The 27,715-nt window shown below is 38.6% G+C and overlaps 1 protein-coding gene across 4 annotated transcripts in view; it reads left to right on the top strand.

Moving 5' to 3' along the window:
* Positions 1-4,277: 4,277 nt before the first annotated feature.
* The window catches only part of EIF4B (eukaryotic translation initiation factor 4B), a 29,981-nt gene continuing 6,543 nt past the window's right edge, over positions 4,278-27,715 (top strand). For all 4 annotated transcript variants that reach the window (XM_036915188.2, XM_036915189.2, XM_036915190.2 and 1 more), the window contains exons 1-9: positions 4,278-4,499; positions 11,929-12,066; positions 14,136-14,344; positions 16,304-16,420; positions 17,957-18,011; positions 18,643-18,777; positions 21,652-21,777; positions 21,882-22,055; positions 27,388-27,616. In XM_036915188.2, coding sequence (XP_036771083.2) covers positions 4,487-4,499; positions 11,929-12,066; positions 14,136-14,344; positions 16,304-16,420; positions 17,957-18,011; positions 18,643-18,777; positions 21,652-21,777; positions 21,882-22,055; positions 27,388-27,616 — 1,196 coding nt within the window. In that variant the 5' untranslated portion in view covers positions 4,278-4,486. The remainder of the gene's footprint in view (positions 4,500-11,928; positions 12,067-14,135; positions 14,345-16,303; positions 16,421-17,956; positions 18,012-18,642; positions 18,778-21,651; positions 21,778-21,881; positions 22,056-27,387; positions 27,617-27,715) is intronic.

The raw sequence follows: 27,715 nt of genomic DNA on the forward strand, positions 1-27,715 counted from the left end.
TGGGCTCTCCCCAGTCCTATTAAATTGGGAATCTGACTTTTAAGAAGTTCTCCAGGTGATGTGTAAGTTCACTAAAATATAAGAAGCACTGGACTAGTAGATATATCCAGGCTAATATGGCCAAAACAGAGCATACACCCTCTCCGAATATGGTTCATCCCACCTAAGTAAATGGCATCACCCAGGTGTTCATGCCAAAAACTTAGGAGTCATCTTTGATAGCTCCCTCTCTTTGTCCCTTCACCTCTAATCAATCACCAAGTCTACTTCCAAAATATATCTGCATTTATCCCTTCCCATCTCTGTACATGTCTAAACCACCATCTTCTTTCACCAGGATTCCAGCAGCCACCGTCAACTTGCCCAGTTGACACAACAGGCACAGTGGCTGGGCCCCACCATACTTTTAGGGACCCAAAAACCATTTTAGTATATTTTAAAATTATAAGAAAAAATAGATATTCCAATGTATATTAATAATTGGTCTTTATACAAGCAGTCATAAAACATAATTTTAATATTGTTTTTATGGAAAAAGGGGCCTATGAAGGCAAGTGTGGAGTCCATGAACTGTCATAATGGGACAGGTGGTTTTTCTCTGCCATTATTGCATCTGTATAATCCCTCTACATTCAACAGATTGAGTAATCTTGTCAGGATTTTTTTTTTAACTAAAGTATGATTTCTATACAGTATAATACACAAATTTTAAGTGTACTCTGTGATGAATTTTTTTTTTCATTGTTCAGGAATGTAGATTTTTTTTTTTACATGAAGAACATTATGTTTACTAGGCTCCCCCCTTCACCAAGTCCCCCCAAATATCCCTTCACAGTCACTGTCCATCAGCATAGTAAGATGCTGTAAAATCACTACTTGTCTTCTCTGTGTTGCACAGCCCTCCCTGTGCCCCCCCACACTATACATGCTAATCTAATTGCCCCCTTTCTTTTTCCCCGCCCTTGTCCCTCCCTTCCCACCCATCCTCCCCAGTCCCTTTCCCTTTGGTAACTATTAGTCCATTCTTGGGTTTTGTGATTCTGCTGCTGTTTTGTTCCTTCAGTTTTCCTTTGTTCTTATACTCCACATATGAGTGAAATCATTTGGTACTTGTCCTTCTCCACCTGGCTTACTTCACTGAGCATAATACCTGATGAATTTTATATATATACTTATGTAACCACCACCCACTCAAGAAATAATCCTTTTCAAAATTTTATTTCAATTCATAACACTCCCATATATAAAAATCATTCTGCACTTTCCCAATCCACTTGGAATAAAATCCAAAGTCCTCAGATGATCCAGCTTCTACCTATCTCATCTCTCAAACCTTTAAATCCAACTTGTCAAGATGTTCCTGCCCTGAAGCATTTGATCTAGGTGTGCATCCTCTACATTCTCCTAAAGCTGGTAAAGATTCATAGGACTGACTATTTATAATTTAGATCTCAGTTTAAAGGTCACTTTCTCAGAGGCCTTCCTTGACCAGGCAATCTAAAGTTGCACCCAATCACCTTTTATCCAATCACCTTAATTACCTGCAGAGTGCTTATCATTTCTTAATATTTTATTAATTGACTGGTTGTTGTCTGTCTTTTTCTCACTGGACTATAACATCCTGTTGACAGAAATCAATGCGACCATTGTGTTTAAGAAAAAGTTTTATTAGTGTCCTACTGAGGACCATGGCCAGAGAGCAGCCCATCAACGTGTTCTGATAAACTGCCCCAAAGACCTTTGGTTTGGGGATATCTTTCTTCTTTATTAAGGTATCATTGATATACATTCTTACGAAGGTTTCACATGAATAACAATGTGGTTACTACATTCACCGATATTCTCAAATCCCCCCCATACCCCATTGCAGTCACTGTCCATCAGTGTAATAGATGCCACAGAGTCACTACTTGTCTTGTCTGTGCTATGCTGTCTTTCCCATGATCCCCTCCACACCATGTGTACTAATCATAATACCCCTCAATCCTCTTCTCCCTCTCTCCCCACCCACTCTCCCTCATCCCTCCCCTTTGATAACCACTAGTACCTTCTTGGAGTCTGTGAGTCTCCTGCTGTTTTGTTCCTTCAGTTTTGCTTCGTTGTTATACTCCACAAGTGAGGGAAATCATTTGCTACTTGTCTTTCTCTGCCTGACTTACTTCACTGAGCATAATACCCTCTAGCTCCATCCATGTTGTTGCAAATGGTAGGATTTGTTTCTTTCTTATGGCTGAATAGTATTCCATTGTGTATTATGTACCACATCTTCTTTATCCATTCATCTACTGTTGGACACTTAGGTTGCTTCCAGATCTTGCCTATTGTAAATAGTGCTGCAGTAAACATAGGGGTTCATATGTCTTTTTGAATCTGAGAACTTGTATTCTTTGTGTAAATTCCTAGGAGTGGAATTCCCAGGTCAAATGGTATTTCTATTTTTAGTTTTTTGAGGAAACTCCATATCACTTTTCAAAATGTTTGAACTAATTTACATTCCCAACAGCAATGTAGGAGGGTTCCCCTTTCTCCGCATCCTCAACAGCATTTGTTGTTCTTAGTCTTTTCGATGCTGGTCATCCTAACTGGTGTGAGGTGATATCTCACTGTGGTTTTAATTTGCATTTCAGTTTGGGAATATCTTGAGCACTTTTTTTTTTACTACAGGAGGTGGAGGCGGAGAAGAGGTTGTGTCAATCAATACATCAGGGCAGTGTCCTAAAAGAACAATGAGTATTCTGATGCCATCTATGTGAGAGATGAAGCAACAATGAGGATTACTAATTATTCTCCTAAAAAATTCTACTAGGGGGGTAAGAACCAGACCAGTTTATCTTTTTTTGAGCATTCTAGGCAGGTTTGTCTCTGGTCAAGGGTGAGGGTGAGGGTGAGGGTGTGGGACTGTGAGTCTTGTGACACAGGCAAGCAAAACTGCAAGGCATCCTCACAGCGCAGCATGTACCTTCTTGGCTGACTTGGGACCTCTTAGAGCTTGCATAGCTCTTTGCCTAGGAGACCACTGTGGGGAACAAATAAAATTTCATTTTATTTTACAGTCGGTTAGAGCAGTTTTGTTCTCTGTTATACCCCCAAATGCCAATAACAGTGCCTGACACATGGCGGGCACGGAACAAAAATTTTCGTTTAATTAAATATTAATATATGATAAATATGATAAACACAGCATCAGCTAGAAGCAGCACAGGTAACACTCTGCCGTTGATATCATAACGGCCTGAGTTTGATCCTAGTCAGCAAAATGAAGGATTAAATGAGGTAAAAGCTCATGGCAGTTAAGCATTCAATACCTGCTACTTTCTCATGCCTCTTAAACATGCCCAATTAATCCTCCTAATGCAGAACATTGAGGCTTGATTTGCTTAACAAAATGTGACTTAAAAAGAAACTCAGGAAATAAATCACAGCTGTTTATATATGCTTAAAAAAATCAGAAAAAAAGATGTGGTACATATACACAACGGAATATTATTCAGCCATAAGAAGAAAACAAATCCTACCATTTGCAATAACATGGATGGAGCTAGAGGGTATTATGCTCAGTGAAATAAGCCAGGCGGAGAAAGACAAGTATCAGATGATTTCACCCATCTGTGGAGTATAACAACAAAGCAAAAACTGAAGGAACAAAACAGCAGCAGACTCACAGAACCCAAGAATGCACTAACAGTTACCAAAGGGAAAGAGACTGCGGAGGGTGGGTGGGAAGGGAGTGATAAGAGGGAAAAGGGGCATTATGATTAGCACACATACTGTGGGGGGGGGGCCACGGGGGAGGGCAGTATAGCACAGAGAAGACTAGTAGTGATTCTATAGCATCTTACTACGTTGATGGACAGTGACTGGTAATGGGGTATGTGGTGGGGACTCGATGATGGGGGGAATCTAGTAACAACAATGTTGCTCATGTAATTGTATATTAATGATACCAAAATTAAAAAAAAGACATAGAAACAGCTTCTAAGTTTATTAGAAAGGATAAGAAGCTCAGTGTCATTTGTAGTAAATGATTAAAGTTTTTTTAAGTTAAAAAAAAATCAGAATCTTCCCTTACAAAAAACCAACTGTGGGGCACCCATTCTGGGTTTCAGGGCTCCTCCAATTGGTATCAACGAAATGGAACCGTCCCGCCCCTTCCGCTTATCCCACCGGCAGGAAGTCTGCGGATCGTGAGACTCCGCCTCGGGCTCAAAGTCGGCCCCTCGTCCGCACGTAGGCCTACGTAAAGCGCGAGGGGTTTCGCGACAGCCCAGGCCCCACCCTTTCGGCCAAATGTCGCGCAGGTCTTCCCGTCGGACGCCGCCCCACCTCCTAACGCTGCCGTACGAACCTAGAACAGCGCCGCCCCGCCTCCGGTCTCCCTTCTACCCCACCACCCCCTCCCAGTTTAGCGTTTCCTAGCCCGACGCGCCCGCTGTAATCACGTGATTGCCTCATCCGGGTCTTTTGCGTTCTCTCTCCCTCTCCCAACATGGCGGCCTCAGGTGAGTGAGCTGCTGAGCGCGGCCAAGGACCGGGCTCCGAAGCCACTCTCCGAGCCTGATCCACTGATTCCCTGGAGTTGGGGAATGGGCGGCATCGTTTGCCTTCGGATTTTGGGGCTGCGGCAGGCGGGCGGCTTGGCCGTGTTAGGTTATCGCCTTGGGATGTTTGGGGGGAGGGGAAGGACACCTTCCCTTCCCCCTCACACCCTTTTCACCCCCAGGTGCGCGAGGTTGGTGTGGGGAGTAATGGTGGACTCTGGCTTGAGCTGGATAGAGGAGGAGGCCTTCTCATAGACGTGAAGCACTGTGCCCGCGTGGAGGAAGGAAGGAGGCGGTTGGCGCGCGGTCGGGTGCACACTAGCCTAGGTCTCGGAGGCGCGAGGCCGTTGCGGATGCGAGTGCGGGCAGGAGGAATAAAGGGGGGGGTCAGAACCGAGCGCATGTCGTGGTGGGGCGGGAGAAGGCGCGGCGGGACGCGTGCGCGGTAGGGGAGGCGAGGGTAATAAAGACGGGCGCGCCTTAACAGCACACGCGAGAGCCCAGATGGGAAGGTTTTACGCATCTGTATTGCTTTCATTTATGTCCTTCCACTTTATACTCTTCTCTGGTTAGAGTATATTCTTTCAAGGGTAAATGTGTTAAAATTTGGAGATTTAAGCTACTAGAGTTATGTGGAGGCGAGGAATCCAATGTGCGCCCACGTGTTGGAAGAGGAAGCAAGGGGAGACCTACATTTCTGGTCTCTCCTTCTTTAATAAACACGTAATTACTGAGTGCAAACCATATGCCAGGTACAGTTCTAGGTATTGGAGATACAGTGGTGAGCAAGATCAGATTCCTTGACAGCTTCCATTTTGGTTTAATCATAGCTACAGTGTTAGAGTTTTTTTTTTTTTTTTAAGATAACTGCACAACTGTTAGGGGGTGCTTTTAAAAATTTCGGCTGGATGGAGTTGATTTCTTTTGTAGACTTCATTGGGGGAAGGATAATCACTGTCATACAAGCTTTGTATTTCCAATAGACAGCAGTGAGTTGTGCGACATTTTGTAGCTTTAATTTCAGGGGTGGAACTTTTTTATCCTCCCTGGCACGATCTTGCATTCTACAAAAGGTGGTATTCCTTCTATATCTGAACACTCAAATTACTCATCAGGAATTTATCTTCTCTATTATTACACAGGGAACTGTATGTCTTTGGGAAATGTTGAGGGAATTGAGGTGCATTTGAACAGAATACCTTTTATTGGTGTAGCACTTGACAGTGGACTGTATTTGTGTGGTCTCATTTAATCCTCCATGAGATAATGTCAGCAGATCCTGGTGTTGTCTCCCAGCTGAGGCCAATGAAATTATTTGTTAAAGGTCACACTGCTTTCAGGTGGCAGAGCAAGGTTCAAATCTTTGAGACTCATGTCTCTTTTCTGTTATCAACCTGGAAATAATAGGGTTGGCATTCATGTCATCCTAAGTTTGGGCAGCATCCCAAACACTTCATCTGAAGTGAAGTACTTACATGTTCTGGGTTTGCCGTTTTGACAACTTTGTGTCAAAATTTTGTGAAAAGCCTATATTCCCTTTCTCTTTAACTTAGTGGATTTTTAGAGGTGGAAAACATGTTAGCAATCTGTATCCTTGAGTGAAAGCTGAACTGGTTAATGGGATTTGTTTAGTGAGGTCCCCTTCTTCTGTTCTTCCTTGGAAGCCCTCGTCTCCTTTAATTTCTGTCCTCACTTTGAATCTTTTCCAGTTCCACTGATTTTGTTGAGTGAACAATTTTCCCAGATAATGGCTGGATTAGTGACACTTTAAACTTCTTGGATTTTCAGTATACTTGATGGTGCCAAGTGTCTTGTTCAAAATAGATCTAATATTTTCTTGGTGAAAATACATGATAGCACCTAATAGACCTTTTTTTCTGTTATATGAAACCAAAAAGTTCTTTGCAGCAATACCAGTATCCAAGTGACCCATAACTGCCCTTCAGTAACTGAAAGTGTGCCAAAGCTGATTACTGGGTCTACTCATCTAGCTGGAGGGATTTGTTATACACAGGTTAACATTTTTTTGAGACTACAGTGCCTTAAAATTGGGAAGATCATACGTATGCACACAAGGTCTTTCATTTCCATAACACTTCAAAATGCCATTATATTTGACATCATGTTTGCGAGTATTTTTACGGGGAGAAAATGGTGTCTTTAGAGTGTTCTCATACAATGCTAACCCTTGTACTTAAACATAATTCATATAAAAAATTATATGCTGTTCACATACAGGTTTCCCCAGCAATCTGAAAGTAGAGCATTTCCTAAACCAAAATGGCCTGTGTAAATCGAAGGAGGAGTTACCATTAATTTATGTAGAAAAATTTTTTTGCGTTCCCAGAAGCAAAAAATAACTTAAGTTTTTCTGATGCCTTAGTACACATCTTCCTAACAGATGCTCATACGCATTTCAGAACTCTGGCAACTTACCGCTCAGATGCTGAATGTAATTCCTGGGGAAGGAGCTTGGTGGGGCTGCTCTTGCAGCGCAGGGGTGCGTGTTTCCTTTGTAACAAACAACACTATTTTCACTTTGCGTCTTTTTTTGTTGTAAAAGCAGAAATCCTCTTCAGATTTCTTTGGCTTAGGAGAACAGGTACTGCAGTTCCTTTGTAAAAGCAAAGTGGCAGGAGATACACTTCAGAAAACGGGGGTGGGGGGTGGGGGGGTGGTTACCTGCACTGCTTATTTTCAAATCCCATCCCCTACCAGGCCAAGACTAAAACGCCTTAGGAAAATTCAAGGGCAAATACAGAAGAGTGGGGTCAAAGTAAAAAATACAGTTTTTGTAAGTAATGTCACTTAAAAAAATTGTGTATGTACTTATGAAAAGCTTTGAGATAGGTGTAGTTTGCACACCATATACGTATAGCTTGAGATGGAATACCCTACTATTTGTATTAGTCTCAGAACATCTAGAATTTATTCCCTTCGTGATGGGAAAAAGTGTTCAGAATTTTTTAAAATTTAACCAAGTGCTTATTTGTAATTAAATGTGTGTGTGTACATTTACAAGAGCACACAATGAAGTCAGTTTCTTAGACTTACAGTAGGTACTGCTATGGTCCTAAAGGCAGGACGATGCCCCAAACAAGAAGTTATGCTTGAATTCTTACAGCTCTTCTCTTACAGAGAAGCTCCCAAGTACTTTAGTAGCATGATATTTATTAGGCATTTGCTTTATATATATATATATATATATATATATATATATATACACACACACACACACACACACACACATACATTTATTTATTTATTTATGTAAATGATCAAATTTAGTGTCTGGAGAGTTAAGGAAAAAGTAATATGGCATTTTCCTCAGACTGTCAAGATGAAGAAATTGGACGGAGAAGAGGTCATGTAACTAACTGAACATGGGGGTCAAGGTGGTGGAGCTTGTAAATCCTGACTTAATCTTTATTTTCTGCTCTGCTGGACTATAGCAGTGAAGGTGAGGCCTCTTGACATGATGCTGCATTTTATGAAATATCTTTTCACGGTTGGGTTCTAAACCACAGTATAATTAGTGTAGTTCTAGGCCACTCTGGTATTTGGATGGATTTATTGCATTTATACACTGTTTCTTGAAGGAAACATTTGTTAATCATTAAATAGTTTTTAAATATGGAGAATTTGGCAGGAGCCACTTTGCAGCCATTTCTTCTCTCACCTCCCCAACCCCCAACCACTAATCTGTTTTTTTGTGTGTGTTTACCTGTTTCTAGCATGCCATATAAATGGAATCATACAGTTTGTGGACTTCTGCTACTAGCTTCTTTTACTTATCATGTTTTCAGGGTTCATCCATATTATAGGATGTATGAGTACTCATTCCTTTTTATTGCCAGATCCGTTGTATGGACATTACATTTATCCAGTCATCAGTTAATGAACATTTGGATTGTTTCCAATTTTTTGTCCATTATAATTAATGCTGCTATGATCTTGTACATGTATTTATGACACTTTCTGACTTTCTTAACCTATAGTTACTAAAATATTCAGTAAAGTAGATAACTCTATAAAATAAGTGGGACTTAGTCTGTCAGGAACTAAAATTAAGAAAATTTGTGACAAAGCATCATCTGAATGTTAGGAGCTCCATGAATTCTCTTTCCTAAATAAGATCTGCTGGTTTCAGAAAGATGTAGAAGTAGGGCTGCACTGTACAACAAATAAGCTTTACTCTATATAGTACTTCAAGGTGTCCTCTTGAAATAAAGAACCAGCAGCCAATCTAGAGAGCAACATTTGTTTTTGTTTGTCCTTTTATTGATTGGTGTGAAAACATCACTTAGAACAGCGGGGTTTTGTCTCACCCACCCAGGGGCTGTTTGGCTGTACTTTGGAGGCGTTTTGGTTGTCCTAAGGTGAGGTTGCTACTGGCATCTGATGAGTGGAGGATAGAGATGCTGTAGACATCCTGCAGTGCAAAGGACAGCCTCCCATAACAAAGAATTACCCAGCTGAAACGTCAGTGGTACAGAAATTGAGAAATCCTTAAGAGTTACGTTGAGTTGGATTTTTAAGTGTCTCTAAAAGAAATCCTGTTTGTTTATTAAGTCCATAAATGTATTGTCTCTTATTAAGGACTTGTCGACTTACCGTTCGGAAAAATGCTTTCTTTTTAAGATCTTTTATTTAACTTATATGAGTATATAAAGAGCTTCACAGGTACCTAGGACTTGTTCAATAAATTAAATTTGTAACTGAGTCAGCAGGCAGTTAAGAGGATTTAATAAAATTTCTGGGATGTGTGTTTTTCCCCCCTTAGTCCATATGGGTTTGTCCTTAAGAATTAGGGAGACTTTCTGTTTGTTGTGTAAGGTAGTTGCTTTTGTAAACAATTTGCATGAGATTTAAAGGAAATGAAATGACCGGTTTGGTCATTGTGGCAAGGAGTTGATAGACATGGAGCATTAAACAGTGCCTTGCTTATAAAGAAGAAAACACTTTTGAAATCTTAAACATGTAATGGGCCCAGATATTGGAGGAGCAAAGGGCATAGAGGATTTAGAGAACATCATTTCTATCAGTTACTGGATAAAATAGAATGGATGGAGCAAACACTGGCACCCACTTCACATTTATCAGGTTTACTTTTTAAGGTAGTTCTTTTAAATCTGCTTATATTGTGATTGAGTCATTGTTACTGCTAGATTTAAGGAAAAGTGACTTAGAGATGCTGTGAAAGAATTTGTCTTTCTGTAAATGAAGACTGTTATCCAACAGTGATTTCCCCACCAGAAGTTTTTGGAAAGAGCAATAACAGAATTAGAGGGAAGTGGGAGATGTATTATTTGAAGACATTCTCAGTCCTTTAAGTTTTATAGGCATGCTGTTTATTGTTTTTAGATTTTAAATAACATTAAAGGGGAGAGTATGAGACTTGTTTGTAAAGAGTCAGGGGGTGAAAGTTGAGAAACCCTGATCAGGAAAGTTAATTTAAGCCAAAATCAGACCAAAGGGCAAAGTAATTCCAAATTCTGCTGTTTTGGTATTAGATATGTATATAGAACCAAGGGGAAAGGGATACCTTAATCAAATTCTTGTAAGTTCTTGTTTAACTTGATCTCACTCTGTGGACTAACCACTAGTTCTATTTTTATTCTCACAGTGACCAGACAGGTTAGTAACTGGGTATGTGCTGATGGTAGTAGGTTAAGCTCCAATAAGGGTAAGGATCTCTAGCTAGCATCACACTTGTCCCAGCATTATTTTTGAACTAAAAGATAAAGAAAAGACTGTAGTGTGTAAGTGTGGTGTATATACTGTGTAAGACAGTGTATAAAGTACATGTGTAACACTATAAGTTTTCTGCCTCAGAGGGATGCTTTATGTCTTGTTCAAATTAGGCCATTGCATATGAGATAGGGGCAATATTGATGCTATATGACCCAACCTCTGCGTAACTGCTTTCTTTAAAAGCTTAGGACAGATCCAACATATAATCTAGTTAATCATAAATAATACTTTAAGAGCAGGATTAGTATTAAGTCACTTGCCCTTGAGAGAATCATGGAAAGTTCACATTCAAAACCATCTTTTCTCTGTATTATTACAGCCAAGTTCATCTGGTTGACACGTTGAGACCATAATACTTCAGGTTCTTACATATCCAGAAGGCTGTTCATGACATTCATAGCAAAAAGGTCATCTTTATTTCCTGGAAGTTACCAGTGAGAAAGCAACCTACGGTTAGGCAAATGGTTGTGTCGTGTTACAGATTCTTAGTCCTCTTGGATTGAAAATGAGATAGAAATTGAAAAGTGAGGAGGAACTCACATGATTATAAAAACCGTGAAACTGATCTTACAACAAAGCTGCTTTTTCCTTATCAAGTAGTGGCTGTTCTCAGGAACCAGTTCTAGAACTTAAGTTAGTCCTTTCGTCTCTTCTGCATTAGCTGTTGATTGGTGCCATCTGAAGTTCTGAGAACTAGACAAAGAGCTGAGATTAGTCCGCTGAATGGGGCCATTTGAAGATTCCTAAAGATTTCATAACCACAGAAAATACTTAAATGTGTTGGTTCTTAAAGATCTTGTGTTTTCCATTTAGTGTCACATTTTCATATGTGGGTCAAGGTAGGGAACAAGATAATTTTGTTTCTCTAGAAGGCAGAAAGATACCGTGTATATGAGTTACCATTTGGACACTTTCAGATCGCAGTGAGTGCAGCTTTTTACCATGGTTATAATAACCTGCCATAGAACTAATAGCAAGCTTCTTGGAGGCTGGGGCTCCTGTGGGAAGAACCCTAGACTTGGTGTTGAAAACCCTGGGTTTAATTCTAGCTCTGCTACCTAATACCTCTGTAACTTTAGGATCGCCATTTAACTTGAGGCTTCCTTTCCTTCTCCGTAAATTAATAGTAATGATTCCTACCTCACGTGGTTCTCTTAAAAGACTCAAACAATCCTTATGTCATACAGAATACATTACCAGACATAGAGATTTTGATTTATTTCTTTGTATACCAGAAACAAAGAATGTTTTAAACATAAATAGTTGCTAAGTTTAAAATCTTGAATGATAATATGAATGAATATAGAAAATGTGTGTCCCTCTCCATCCCAGTGTTGAAAATCCTTCTAGACCCTTTTCCATACATAGGCATAATGTGTGTTTAAACAAATGACACTGATACACTACTTATTTTGCAACTTTTATCATTCCTGTTCAGTTTTCTTCCTGTCCCTGTATATTGTGCTTTCTCCTTATTTGTATCTGCGTAGTATTCTTTCATTTAGATGTGCTATAACCAGTCCTTTTGGTGGCCCATTATGTTACTTTCTTCATAAATACAAACAATAGTACATTGTACAACTCTTTAAATGTCTGAGTATTAGTGAATAATCTTTCTCTTGCCTTTTTAAAACAGCAAAAAAGAAGAATAAGAAGGGGAAGACTATCTCCCTAACAGACTTTCTGGCTGAGGATGGAGGAACTGGTGGAGGAAGCGCCTATGTTCCCAAACCAGTCAGCTGGGCTGATGAAACAGATGACCTGGAAGGCGATGGTAATTTTAATTTTCCATAAAAATGAAAATAAAAATGCTTGGAATTTTTGTTATCTTCTAGAAAAAAACCTGTTCTGTAGTATTGACTCACATTTGTAATTTGAAAGGAACTTATGTTTATGTATTTCATAGAATTTTAGGTTTCTACTAGAAGTGTTTATGGTAAGGACTGAAGTGATTCAGGAAAGCTTAGTGTTATTTCTGGCTTTTGCATATTCTCAGGATATTGTCCTTTTAAGCCTCATTTTCTTCATTAGAAAAGTAAGGACTAGATTCTTTCTTTTTAGGACTAAGTTTTGTGATGTCCAAGTCAAGCAATGATTTGTTGTTAGTATGAAGGCAGAGTGTCCCTGGGTAAACAAAAATGGTCTGAGGAAAAGGAACTGTAATAATAATTATGGTGGGAAAATACAGAACAGTCTTTGAGGTATCATTTGGACAAACTCTTCCTTGAAGAAGTAGGAAAGAACTATATATAGTTATTGGATATAACATAAATCTTACCATCCCTCATTTTTCCTAAAAGTTTTCATTGCAGAGTGAGAAATATGTTTTGTGATCTGTTTCATAATAAGATAATACCATTAGATCACATTTTCCATAAGTGTTGATACCTGAAGTGCAAATTTGTGGGGAATATTATAGAGCGAGAATGGGGATGGGGGTAGGGGTTGGGGGGGTTGCCTTGTTTTTGTTTGTTTTTTTAGTTTTGGTATCAATCTACAATTACATGAGGAACATTATGTTTACTATTTACTAGACTTCTCCCTTCACCAAGTCCCCCCCACATACCCCGTTAGTCACTGTCCATCAGCATAGTAAGATGCTGTAAAATCACTACTTGTCTTCTCTGTGTTGCACAGCCCTTCCCGTGGCCTCCCCCCCCGCGGCGTTGACATTATACATGCTAATCGTAAGGCCTCCTTTCTTCTTCCCCAACCTTCTCCCTCCCTTCCCACCCATCCTCCCCAGTCCCTTTCCCTTTGGTAACTGTTAGTCCTTTCTTGGGTTCTGTGATTCTGCTGCTGTTTTGTTCCTTCAGTTTTTCCTTTGTTCTTAACATTCCACATGTGAGTGAAATCATTTGGTACTTGTCTTTCTCCGCCTGGCTTATTTCACTGAGCATAATACCCTCTAGCTCCATCCATGTTGTTGCAAATGGTAGGATTTGTTTTCTTCTTATGGCTGAATAATATTCCATTGTGTATATGTACCACATCTTCTTGATCCATTCATCTACTGATGGACACTTAGGTTGCTTCCATTTCTTGGCTATTGTAAATAGTGCTGCGATAAACATAGGGGTGCATCTGTCTTTTTCAAACTGTGCTGCTGCATTCTTAGGTAATTTCTAGAAGTGGGGTTCCTGGATCAAATGGTATTCTATTTTGAGCTTTTAGCGAAACCTCCATACTGCTTTCCACAATGGTTGAACCAGTTTACATTCCCAGCAGGGGTTGCCTTGTTTTAAAAGGGGAGGATAATAAACCATAAAAAAAAGTACTTCTCTAGCCAAAAGGTAGAATTTGAGAGTTGTCAGTAGTGGTCAAATCAATTTGGAGTGAGAAGGACCCAGGTTTGAATATTAACTCTACCAGGTTTACCATCTTACCTATGTACTTGTGTGTGACCTTGGGCATGTTACTGAACCTTCCTGAAATCTGACTTCATTTTCTGTAGAATGGAGAACAACTTTACAGGATTGTTGAAAAGATAAGATGGGATATAATGAATATAAAGTATCTGGCACGTAATAACATGCCATAAATAGTATTTTCCCATTTCTTTGCTGCATAAGGAATAAATCACCAAGATGCTCTTAGCAAAAGCCTGGCCTTTTTAAAGGCCTTGACATGCTTAGCAACAGAGAATGTAAATATTGAGTCTTTTGGATTGCTGTTCTGATTCTAACATTTCAGAAGCATTTTCTCTTTGTAATAAAGTACCCTTACTACTAAAACCCCACCTTCTTTATCTTTTTCTTTCCTGATACAGCTTATTTAATATGTGGCACTTAACCTTGGGTCCTCTCATTCCTCTAATTTTTTGTTTCCACTTTTCCATCCTAGTTTCAACCACTTGGCACAGTAATGATGATGACGTGTATAGGGCACCTCCAATTGACCGTTCCATCCTGCCCACTGCTCCACGGGCTGCTCGGGAACCCAATATTGACCGGAGCCGTCTTCCCAAATCACCACCCTACACTGCTTTTCTAGGGAACCTGCCCTATGATGTGACAGAAGACTCCATTAAGGAATTCTTTAGAGGATTAAATGTAAGTGTAAAGGTTAATCAGTTAACTAGATGTGGAGGGTAGCATATTGGTAGTGACAATCTCTGAATTTCTGTGATGAGAAAGATTCTGAGGTTATATTCTAGACTTCAAAGAAACATGTAATTAAGTGGTATATTGGCCCTTTGGCTAAGAATGTTCTTATTCGACAACCAGTCTTATCAGCAGAATTAACAACCTTATTTATAACAGGATCATAAAAACCTATACCATTTCTCATTAAGAAACTTGAAAGGTGATGTACCCAGTTAAATTTTGAAAGGTGGAAAGGAAATTTCTCTGAACTCAGCCATTCTGTTAATGATATTCAGGCTTACATAACTAAATCACCTCTTAAATTTTTTTATATGAATACACTTAACTGGGCAGATGTAGTTTATGTTAAAAGTTACCTAAGATTATGATCAAGTGTTCTATGAGCCTGGTGCCACAAATAATGTAATTAACAGTGTTTATAGGCTTGCTCTAAAATCTTAAGGCAGAATGTTTGAAACTGATCTTTAAGACTCCAGAAAAATGAAAGTGATAATAGAGATGCTCAGAAGTCCATTTTTCCAAGCTTTTGACTTAAAAATATTTCTGGTGTCTTCCACATGTTTCCTTAGGACTTTAAAAATGACAGAATGAGTAACAGTTTCCAATTCTATTGGATTTTTCTCCAAAGTCTTTACCAATGAGAAGACATTTAAAAAATACATTTCTTCTAAAATTTGTTCCCTCCTTCATTCTTCATGTATTTTTTTACTTTGTTCCTAGATCCTATTCTCTTCAGTTGGCCACCGACTTCTGTAATTGGCTTTTCTGGTGTGTTTAATTTTCACTGTCACCTATGAGTCTCCTCTGTATAATTATGTAGTACAACTAGAAGGCTGACATGTCTCTTACTTCATTGTAGTGGCCTCTTTCTTCTGCAGAATGTTGAATAACCTGTGGCCTGTTTAGGCTTTTTGCTGTCTAGAAGTGGTCTGTGGCTATTTCACCCTTTATGTTGTTCCTTTTCCTATTGTACTCATAAGTTGAGTTAAATGGAATTAAAAAAGAGACTATAATAAAATCTGTATCTCAGGAGCCAGAATAAAGTATCAAATCAGTGATGCAAAAGATAAAGTTGAATATATGCAAAATACTAAAGAAAGAAAAAGAGGTAACCACAAAGGGTAAGGAAATATGTGGAAGACACCAGAAATATGGCAAGAAAATAGTCAAAACTATTTGAAAAAGGTCCTACAATTGGAAGTGAAAAGGGCATATCCTGTTGTAAGCAATTGATAAAAATACCAGGGAATGTATTATGAAACTTTAAAGTAAAAATCCTGCAAACTTCAAATTAGAAAACACAAGCCAGGTTACTGTGACTTTTTTCCTGTATTTCAAAAAGTAAAAATTCAGTGGTTTGCCATCTCAGCAAACCACTGAATTTAGCAGAGGGAATAGGACTGTTGGGGGTTTACAGTCTAGTGTTTGACTCAGCCAAGCTATTGTTAAACTATTGTACAGCTATTGTAAATATATGAAGACAATAATACTCATCAGATAAGGTAAGGTCTCTGAAAAAAATCTGCCCAAAAACTCTTTGGCAAAAATAGAGTTAAGTTTCTGAGATGAAAATTGGAAATGTGTATTAAAGCCAATTACCATGTAGGCATAAAGAGATGACTACAATAAACTAAATGTAGAATGAGGCAGAAGTAAAGGATACAAGGAATACTCTGAACTCATGTCAGTGTTTTTTTAAGGGTTATGTTCATGTTTAAATTGAAAGGGTTTAACGGGACAGCATACAGTGAGGTCTGTTCTTTTCTATCTCTTTGCAGCAGTTTTTCTCCTGGAGAAAATCAGGTTCTTGTGTATTAGAGAAATTTGTTGCATGTACAGTGGTCCAAAAAAAAAAAAAGACAAGAACACTGAAGTGGGAAATTTTTTTTTCCTTGATTCCTTCAGATCAGTGCAGTGCGTTTACCACGTGAACCCAGCAATCCAGAGAGGTTGAAAGGTTTTGGTTATGCAGAGTTTGAAGACCTGGATTCCTTGCTCAGTGCCCTGAGCCTCAATGAAGAGGTAAAGAAAATAAGAGTGGGGAGTTTGAGCTGTGATAGCTAACAAATCCCATGTTTATCAAATGGATTATTTTTTAGGTTGGGTCAGTAGCTATTTCAAAGATTTCTGTAATATCTGCAAAGAAAAGTCTGGACTGTATAACTGCAACACTTAACATTTTACATTTAGCAAGCCACTCCTCACTTTAGATTCACCAGGCCCCAGTAATTTCAGGGAGGTACTTGGGTAGCAAATGATGGAAGAAACCCACTGCTACAAGTGCTACAAGTCTTCAATAGAAGCTCGATTTATTTGTTCATTCACTGCATTGCCTTAGCCACTGTGGCTTTGCTTTTTCAATTTTATTTTTTTATTATAATTTATTTTGTTACAACCTTATTTTATTATACTTAGTCTGATAGATCAAGGCAGATAGAAAAATCATCTTCATTAGTATAGTATTAAAAGACATCTCATAGTGATTAGAATTCAAACTTAGATCTAAGAATCAAAAAGGCTCTTTTCTCTCTTAATTCCAGAAACCCCTCATTTGTTGAAAGGGGATTTCCCATGCCGTTGTGCCATTTTTTGGTCCAGATCTGCTATTTGACATTAAAATCAACACCTTATAAAATAGTTTCTCATTGAGTACAGCCATGATAAGCTGAAATAAATGTCAGATAGGAATGATAGTGCTTGAGTTAAGCTAAAGTTCTTCAGTTTTTCTTCTCAGATAATATTTTTAAATTTTTTGAACATACTAGTTTTTAACTCCTCAGTCTAGATAAGAAAAAGTATACCCATACAGTTGTTATTATCTGAAGTCTGTTAGATTAACTATTACCTAAAATGTCATGGGCCAGAGTTAAGTATTACTTAATATTTGGGGATTTCATCATAGTGGTATTTAATATAATTCTGAGTGTTTTTAACTAAGATTCACTGTTACCCTTCTACTGTAGATTCTACTGTGAAATGAGGAAATGTCAGAAGTAGAATTAATTGGGTTCAAAATATACAAATAATGATATGGGAAAGGGAAGTCAGAGGGTATCCTGAAGGAACTGGTTTAGCCAAAGGTAATATTAAGTAAAACAACTTGGTTGTAGACAAGGCCATGTTTTATGCAATTTTGCTGGTGCATAGTAGGGAATTTATAAATGTCGGAAAAAATAAATTGCTCTGGACCCAAATAATGCCTTTTATTTAGCTAGTTGTCTAGAATTGTTTTCAGTTTTATAATACTTGGTAAATTGCATTTGACAGTTCAAATGTTAATTTTGTTCTGTGAAATTTGGCCCTGTAAAAATAGTAAGATAATTGACCTGATGCTCATTTAAGCCCAACATAAATTTGTTGGTTTTAGGGGGTTATTTCAGTGTTCAAGTCTTTATAAAGGATTCTTTAGCCAACAGATTGGAATGTTGGCTAGATTACAGTGTTTTTCCTTTATCTTCCTTCCCCCAGTGCTTCTGCTATGCCCAGACGTTCAAGGTCACTCATGGGATTTGTGCATAAGGGGGCAAAAGGTTGGTTAATATGGTCCTATGCTCTCAGTCTCTAGGTAACAGGAGAATCCGAGTGGACGTTGCTGATCAAGCACAGGATAAAGGTAAGAAAGCTGATAGAAATTTTCCTGTTTTGTTATGGTCCTAGGGTGACAAAGCAAAGGTGCCCTTTCCCAGAAATTTTAATGAAGGTAGATAGCAGTACGCCTACATGAATCTAGGCAGTAGTTGCAATTAAGGATGATTTTGCCCCCACGGGGGACAGTTATCAGTGTTTGGAGACATCTTGAATTGTCACAGCTGTGGAGAGTGTTACTGACACCTGATTGATAGAATCCAGGGATTAATCCTATAATGCATTACACAGCTCCCCACAACAGAGAATTATCTGACCTGAAACGTTAGTAGTATTGAGATTGAGAAACTGATTGAACTAAATAAATATTTAATAGATTAGGTACCTGGGGACACATTGGACCTATTCTGTGTATATTTCAGGGCTCCTGGCCTATACAGAAGATGAGACATTAGCATTAAACCAGTAGAACTAAATGGGGGAAAGTGAACCACTTGGTTGAGATGAAGAGTGCACTTCTGGGGCAGCCTTGTGGTGGTGATGTGATACAAGAAAGAAATAAAGTATTTTGACAGGAGAGTAGGGGGCCTCTTCATATGAAAAGCATGGGAACAGGCTCCCTGAGCTAAATCGTAGTTTCTTACTTAATGTATCTGTAGACAGGGATGATCGTTCTTTTGGCCGAGATAGAAATCGGGATTCTGACAAAACAGACACGGACTGGAGAGCCCGTCCTGCCACAGACAGCTTTGATGACTACCCGCCTAGAAGAGGTGATGATAGCTTTGGAGACAGTAAGTGCATTCTTACCAAACATAAAGTTTTTGGTGTTGGGGGGGGCTGCTGTTTGGTAATAGGACAGGTGTATTATAGATGATAGATGATAACAGCGGTTAAAATTACAGTACTAGTGGCAAACAGTCTAAGTGTAATTTTTTTAAGATAACAAAATCCATTCACTTTCAAAAATACTTAATGTCCCTATGTACCCAGTACTGTTGTAAGCTCAGGGTACAGCAGTGAACAAAACACAAAAATCCTGCCCCTGTTGCACATTCTTTGGGGGAGAGAGACAGAGTACAGATAAATAAAATGTAATTTAGAGAAAGGAAATAGAGAATGTCATGGGGTAGGAGTTGAGGTGTATTACAACATTTACATACACCACCTAAATCCAACAAAAGTTTTGTTGAAACATGGGGAAAATTATGCAACTTTATTGAAATAAATGAAGAAAAACTCAACACTAGTTATTTTTTAAATGGAAAGAACCTACTATTCAGTAAAGAAATGACTTTAAGTAGTGGATTGTCCATGTCATTGAATACTTTATAGCATGATATACATGTCACAAGGATAAAATTCAAAACCTGTTACGTTAAGGGAGCAAAGCAGAAATGTGAAAAATTTGAAAACCATCATACAGTGTTAATAACTAAGTAGAAATGTATGCATAGTAATATAATAACCACCCTCAAAGATAAAGGATACCGATCAGGGGGAATCCTTTTGCTACATCTGTTACATACTATAAACTTAAAAACAAACATGGCATAATATTGATATCCTCTAATCCTAAGAAACTAAGGCTCCTAAATCTGTTATAATCGCTCCTGTACTTCCCTGTATGTGCAAATGCTTTGTAAGTCAAAAGAAATGGAAAGAACAACGTACGTTCACAAAATTCGGTGGCACACCTATTGAGCTCTGTACCAGATACAATTGAGGAAGCAGTGATAAATGTGTCGTATTTGAAGAGAGTCCTCCTCAGCCTAGTAAGATGTAGGAGAAGGAAGAAGGGATCAACTTGTAAATCTGACTTTCCGACCTGACATTTTAAGAATTACCATAAGTACTTGACTTCAGCATTTACGCAAGGAGTTCTATTGTTAACAGGAAGAAATGGCTCTTGAAAGAAAAAGCAGATAGACCAAGGATCCTGTTTTGAATCAAGAGACATGACTATTTTCTCACCTGAAACCTTGAATTTAGAGCAAGAAGGATGGATAACAAAGTGAGTGTGCTGTTATCCAGAGCCGCCTGGTTTGTAAGACTAGGTTATGGCCCCAAAGTCAGCTACACCAGCCTGCTAGAGGTTCCAGACCATACCAAGAGATTAGAGACTCCTTTCCCAAGCATTGGACCCATGAAAGGAGACCAGGGCTCAGGGGGCTGACTATACTAAGTATTACCTAAAATCTCAACAAACACTTGTATATTTCCTGGCTAACTGTTTTAGTAATTATATACTTACTGCCTTCACTATGGATCTATGTGTTCTTTGCAAGTCCAAACTTATTATCATTTTAATATTCACTAAAAAAAATCAGGTTTAGAGTTTGCCTCTTCAGAAATTCAAAGGATACTTCAGAATAAACATGGCAGATTTTTTTATATTTGACTTTTATTTTAGATTCTGTCCTGTGTATAATTGTTTTACTGACATAAGCATGTCCTTTATAAATTTAAACTACCAGAGAATGGATGAATGTTCCTATAGACAAAATGATGTTTCCAAATTAAATCATTGTTAAAAGGAAGCAGTCATAAAAATAAGATCCCTGTTTGGCCTGCACACATACATTATTAAGCTCAAAATGGATGCACAGTTTTATTTGATTAGGAGGTTCATGTTTAGAAATGGAGATTTTTCATATAAAAATCTGGGTTCCTAGGTTCTCTCTGAAAATGGGAAGATCTAGCAAATCAGCCAAAGCTAAATAGCCACTGCCTGCCTTTTATAAATGACTTAATACTGTCTAGTTTGCCACCTGAGCTACTACATTCCTTTATACAAATTTCTGGCATTTAGGGGCCTCTGATACTGACATTGATGTATGTGTGTCAATTACGGTTTATGGCATACGTTTTCAATTGTCTTGTAAATACATTGAGTAAATACATTTCCATTCTTTTTTTTAATGGATACTTCCTAATTAATCTATAGCTCCTGCACTCTCAGCAGTTTCAATACTGTAAACAACATTGCAATAAACATCCTTGTAAATGTTTCTTTATGATATGTCCAGTTATTTCCTCAGGATAAATTCCTAGAAATTGAATTGTTGGCCCAGAGGGTATACATAATGTAAAACCTTTTAATGCACAGTTCTGAAACAACTTTCAGAGGAGTTATACTACTTTTAACTCATCAACATTGTAGGAATTGACTTATTCCCCTGAACTTTGCCAACACAAGAAGTATCGTTTATTTTAATCTTTGTCATTTTGTTAATGGAAAACATCCTATTTAGAGTCTTAATAGTCAATGAACTCATTGTGTGTTGCGTATATTCTCATTTTGTTTGCCTTCAGGTTTGTGATATGTATATTTTCCCATGCCTGTTAAGTCCTCTGATTAATGCTTCAGTACTGAGTATGGATCCAACTATATTTTCTTCTAGTGTTTGCTGTGCTTACTATTTTTTTAGTGTTTAAATAAGTCTTGGAAACTAATTATAGGATATATAGAGATTTTTCTTTACCCTAACTCCTTTTTAAATTGTTAACTTAGCAACATTTATTGGATCACTAGAGAAAATTTTTTAATCAAATACCTAGAAAATGTAGTTCAATACAGATTCTTCTGCTTGGATGTAATGTCATTTTTTAATTAAAACAGGCAGAGCAGTGAGTAGAATGATGTTACCTGTTTCTTTTCTCTCTAGAGTTTCGAGATCGTTACGATTCAGACCGGTATCGGGACGGGTATCGGGATGGCCCACGCCGAGATATGGATCGATACGGGGGCAGGGATCGCTATGATGACCGAGGCAGCAGAGACTATGACAGAGGTCATTGTAAAACACAAATAAGTTAAATTGCTTTCTTTCAAGAACTCCTTTCTTGCCTTTTCTTCCCTCCAGTGTGATGATCACAATTTGGGATGTATTTACAGGCTATGATTCCAGGATAGGCAGCGGCAGAAGAGCATTTGGTAGTGGGTACCGTAGGGATGATGACTACAGAGGAGGCGGGGACCGCTATGAAGACAGATATGACAGGCGAGATGATCGGTCATGGAGCTCCAGAGATGATTACTCTCGGGATGATTATAGGCGTGATGATAGAGGTAATCGTCATCTTTTGCTTAGTGGCGCAAACAACCGTGGTGGGCACATACAGAAATTACACCTATAAAGAATGCAGCAGAGCATACTACAAAGAGCATTGGAAAAGGGTTATTACTTAATGGAAATAGAGCAAAGTCCAGTTTTTCAAACCTGCCTTATGAGCATATAGATTTTACAGTTAAAATGTATTGAATAAAGTAGAAAGGGAAAACAACATTTGCCAGACGTTCTTATGGTGTGATCTCATTTAATAAGCTACACCTAAAATAGGTGGTACTAGCCCCATTTTTCAAGTGAGGGAAATAAGAATCAAATACAAATACAGTCTGACAGCCAGGAATTGGCACTGTGGGATTAAAAAACAAGGTTTGATTTCAGTGCCATTATACCACAGTAACTGATGTTTCTTAATTAATGGTGAGATACCAGTACACCCATTCTAAAATTATGCCCCTGTGTTAACTGCATTTATATAAAACATTACAAATCTCATCTCTCAAAAAGTATTAGTAAATGGCCACCGTTTGTATTCTGACTTAGCGATGGCATCAAAAAAGATATCTGGCCCAGATAATTTTTTTTCTTTAGTTATCTTTAGACATAAACCTAGCCTTTTAACAACACTTTGGTAGCCCTACTCTTGTGCCAGGTGCTTTCTGTACTTCATCTCCTATAATCCCCGAGTAAAGTAGACCTGAACACTAGTAAAACACATTGAGGTAATGAGTCATTGCCACATACTGAAGTTCTGCAGTAAAGTCTTCCTTCTCCCTCAAAACAAAAACAATGTTTTTTAAAAACATTAACCAAAAAAATAGTTTCATTTTTTATAAAACTTTCAATTCATTTTTAAATGCATTGCTGTTATCTATTTCTATGCAAGAAAGCTAGAAATAATATTTAACATTTGTTGAGCATTTACTCTGCACCAACAGTGGGCTGAGTGTGCAGACAGGTGTTATATAATCCTAAAATTCTGTCTGGTATAGATAGGTGCACTTACCTCCACTTAATTCATTTATCAGTTTGTCTTTACCTTTTCCTCTCACATGCCCTTCTTGCCTCTCCCAGTAGCTGCACACTTGATTTTTTTTCCTGGTGGTCTTACCCCCAAGTCCCTCTAAGATCTGCCCCCTTGTCTCCAGTGTCAGTGTCGCTGTCTTTGTTCAGACTTCACGGCTATACCACATTACTAACAGATTTCCTGCCTTGTTCCATTCTGCACACTTGCCCAATTGTCTTCTGGAACAAGATGTTAACTAGATTATTCTCCTTTTTAAAACCTCCCTAGTCTCTCCATGGCCTGAAAGATAGCTTTTTTTTTTCATTAAAGTATTCTTGATATGCAATCTTAGATTGGTTTCAGGTGTACAGTACAGTGGTTCAGTAGTTACCCACATTATCAAATCCTCACCCCCTCTAATGCAGTTACTGTCTACGTAGAAAGATGTTACTGAATTTCTGGCTGTACTACAATCCCCATGAAGAGCCAACATTATGATTGAGAATTTTTGTGGCCCTTTATCACCCTCACCCTTACCCCAGCCTGCCCCAACCCCTCCTCCTCGGTAACCACTAGTCACTTTTCAGTGTCTTGAGTCTACCGCTGTTTTGTTCTTTCTGTTTTGCTTTGTTTTTATATTCAACAAATAAGTGAAATCATACGGGATTTGTCTTTCTCCACCTAGTTTACTTCATAGAGCATAGTGCCCTCTAGATCCATCCATGCTGTTGCAAATGGGAGGATCTCTTTTCTTTTTATGGCTGAATAATACTCCATTGTGTATATGCACTACATCTTTATCCATTCATCTATTATGGACACTTAGGTTGCTTCCGTATCTTGGCTATTGCAAATAGTGTGGCAGTAAACACAAGGGTGCATATATCTTTTCAAATCAGGGCTTTTGTTTTCTTTGGGTAAATTCCTAGAAGTGGGATTACTGGAGCAAATGGTATTTCTATTGAAAGATACCCCCTTTGTCTGTACCTATTAATGTACAAGGGCCTTCACTGTTCTGCCTGCAGATTACCTCTTCAGTGTGGTCTTTCATCCCTTTCACCTCTACCCTGTTAGGCACATTCTCAGTTTTCAAGACTCTTGGGTGGTCCCACTTTGAAGCCTGTATAGGCTTCCCCAAACACAAGTTAGTCCTAGTCTTAACACTTCTGTATGGATAAATCTGTTTTGTAGAACTTAACATACTATATATTTTTTTACTCTGATCCTCCCTCTAAATGGGACTGCTTGCAGGCAGGAATTAAACACTCCCCATCATACCCCTGGCCTTATTAGCACACTATCTGAACTATATAGAGTAGGAGTTATTTGAGTAGGAAGTTGTGCAGATTAAAACTATCTCAGAAGTTATGTACAGACTGTCAATTTAAACCCTTACAGAAAATTTAAATATTGGTGTAAACTGTACTGTCTTTGCAGACACATACATGTGTAGTGGAAGTGTAAAGACATGGGAATGATAAATGCCAAATTTGAACATAGTGATTATGAGAAGACAGTGCAGCTAGGCATGCCATCAGGGGAAGATACTTACGAAGCATCAGTGGTTTGTGTAGTGTTCTATTACCAAGTGGTTGGTACACATAGTTTTTTTTTGGTATCATTAATGTACAGCTACATGAGCGACATTATGGTTACTAGACTCCCTCCATTATCGAGTCCCCACCATATACGCCATTACAGTCGGTGTCCATCAGCGTAGTAAGATGCTACAGAACCATTACTTGTCTTCTCTGTGTTATACTGCCTTCTCCTTGCCCCCCCCACCAGCATTATGTGTGCTAATCGTAATGCCCCCTTTTCCCCCTTATCCCTCCCTTCCCACCCATCCTCCCCAGTCCCTTTCCCTTTGGTAACTGTTAGTCCATGGGTTCTGTGAGTCTGCTGCTGTTTTGTTCCTTCAGTTTTTGCTTTGTTCTTATGCTCCACAGATGAGTGAAATCATTTGGTACTTGTCTTTCTCCGCCTGGCTTATTTCACTGAGCATAATACCCTCTGGCTCCATCCATGTTGTTGCAAATGATAGGATGTTTTCTTCTTATGGCTGAATAATATTCCATTGTGTATATGTACCACATCGTCTTTATCCATTTATCTACTGATGGACACTTAGGTTGCTTCCATTTCTTGGCTATTGTAAATAGGGCTGCAATAAACATAGGGGTGCATATGTCTTTTACAAACTGGGCTCCTGCATTCTTGGGGGAAATTCCTAGTAGTGGAATTCCTGGGTCAAATGGTACTTCTATTTTTAGTTTTTTGAGGAACCTCCATACTGCTTTCCACAATGGTTGAACTAGCTTGCATTCCCACCAGCAGTGTAGGAGGGTTCCCCTTTCTCCACATCCTTGCTAACATTTGTTGTTGTCTGTCTTTTGGATGGTGGCCATCCTAATGTGTGAGGTAATACCTCATTGTGATTTTAATTTGCATTTCTCTGATTAGCGATGTGGACTTTTCATGTGCCTGGTGGCCATCTGAATTTCTTTGGAGAAGTGTCTGTTCAGCTCCTCTGCCCATTTTTTAATTGGATTTTTTGTTTTTTGTTTATTGAGGTGTGTGAGCTCTATATATTTTGGATGTCAACCCCTTATAGGATATGTCATCTATGAATATATTCTCCCATACTGTAGGATGCCTTTTTGTTCTACTGATGGTGTCCTTTGCTGTACAGAAGCTTTGTAGTTTGATATAGTCCCACTTGTTCATTTTTACTTTTGTTTTGCTTCCCCGGGGAGATAAGTTCATGAAAAAGTTGCTCATGTTTGTGTCCAAGAGATTTTTGCCTATGCTTTTTTCTAAGAGTTTTATGGTTTCATGACTTACATTCAAGTCTTTGATCCATTTTGAGTTTACTTTTGTGTTTGGGGTAGGATGATAATCTCCATGTAGCTGTCCAGTTTTGCCAACATAAGCTGTTAAAGAGGCTGTCATTTCCCCGTTGTATATCCATGGCTCCTTTATCGTATATTAATTGACTGTATATGCTTGGGTTTATATCTGGACTCTATTCTGTTCCACTGGTCTATGGGTCTGTTCTTGTGCCAGTACCAAAATTGTCTTGATTACTATGGCTTTGTAGGAGAGCTTGAAGTTGGGAAGTGAGATACCCCTGCTTTATTCTTCCTCTCAGGATTGCTTTGGCTATTTGGGGTCATCTGTGGTTCCATATGAATTTTAGAATTATTTGTTACAGTTTGTTGAAGAGTGCTGTCAGTATTTTAATAGGGATTGCATTGAATCTATAGATTGCTTTAGTCAGGATGGCCATTTTTACAATATTAATTCTTCCTACCCAAGGGTATGGGATGAATTTCCATTTATTAGTGTCCTCTTTAATTTCTCTTAAAGAGTGTCTTGTAGTTTTCAGGGTATAGGTCTTTCACTTACTTGGTTAGGTTTATTCCTAGGTATTTTATTCTTTTTGATGCAATTGTGAATAGAATTGTTTTCCTGATTTCTCTTTCTACTAGCTCATCGTTAGTGTATAGGAATGCAACAGATTTCTGTGTATTAATTTTGTATCCTGCAACTTTGCTGAATTCAGATATTAGTTCTAGTAGTTTTGGAGTGGATTCTCCAGGGTTTTTTATATGTACAATATCATGTCATCTGCAAACAGGGACAGTTTGGCTTCTTCCTTACCAATCTGGATGCCTTTTATTTCTTTGTGTTCACATAGGCTTTCTTTAATATTTTTTGTTTGTCTGAGATACTTCAACACTGATTCTGAGAAATACAGTTTCCTTGAAACACTCAGGTTTATCTTGAAATATTCTGACAGCTTGTATCCTGGGAGAAATCAAGCTCCCTTAGAGTTTATATTAAGATGTTCAGTGTTGCTTGCTTAGCTTTGTGAATCACTGCCAATTTTACATTATACACAGAGACAGGAGTATAATAAGAACTAGAGTGTGTTCCGTATCATTATTGCAAGTTCTCCTTAACCTCCTGAAGTAATCCATCTTCCAGATCACATTTTTCAACAGAATACTTTCATGCAGTAGTTTATCATAGTTGAAAATTTCTTCCCAGTAGTCATGATAAGTGATCTATTTGCCATTTAAATTCTTTGCCTTCTTAGTCTTTCCCAGTCTGGTATCATGGGTGTGATGGAAAGATTGATTGGATTTAGTTATTTAAGTCACCCATCTTCTAATGATATCCATACCTTGTTGGCTGGATTGGCTAGGCCACTAATGTGAATCCCATTTAGCATTTTACAAGAGCTGTCTGGAAATCTGGCTTTCAGCCATCAGCTTCTGATGATTTTGAGAAAATGTTATTACTTAGAGTTTTATTTAACTTAGGTCCCCCCCAAAGACCCAAACTGAATCTAAAGCCTCGGAGTACTCCTAAGGAAGATGATTCCTCTGCTAGCACCTCCCAGTCCAGTCGAGCAGCCTCAATCTTTGGAGGGGCAAAGCCTGTTGATACAGCTGCTAGAGAACGAGAAGTAGAAGAGCGGCTACAGAAGGAGCAGGAGAAGCTGCAGCGCCAGCTGGATGAGCCCAAACTGGAACGACGGCCTCGGGAGAGGTGAGCTTCTCTTTGTTTCGGAATTCCCAGCTGTGAATCCAGTAGTTCTTAGGTGGGGTTCTAACACCCCTGGGGGCTCTTGTGAGATGTGTGTGGTAC

This window comes from Manis pentadactyla, chromosome 10, assembly GCF_030020395.1.
Source record: "Manis pentadactyla isolate mManPen7 chromosome 10, mManPen7.hap1, whole genome shotgun sequence".
Classification (NCBI taxonomy): Eukaryota; Metazoa; Chordata; class Mammalia; order Pholidota; family Manidae; genus Manis; species Manis pentadactyla.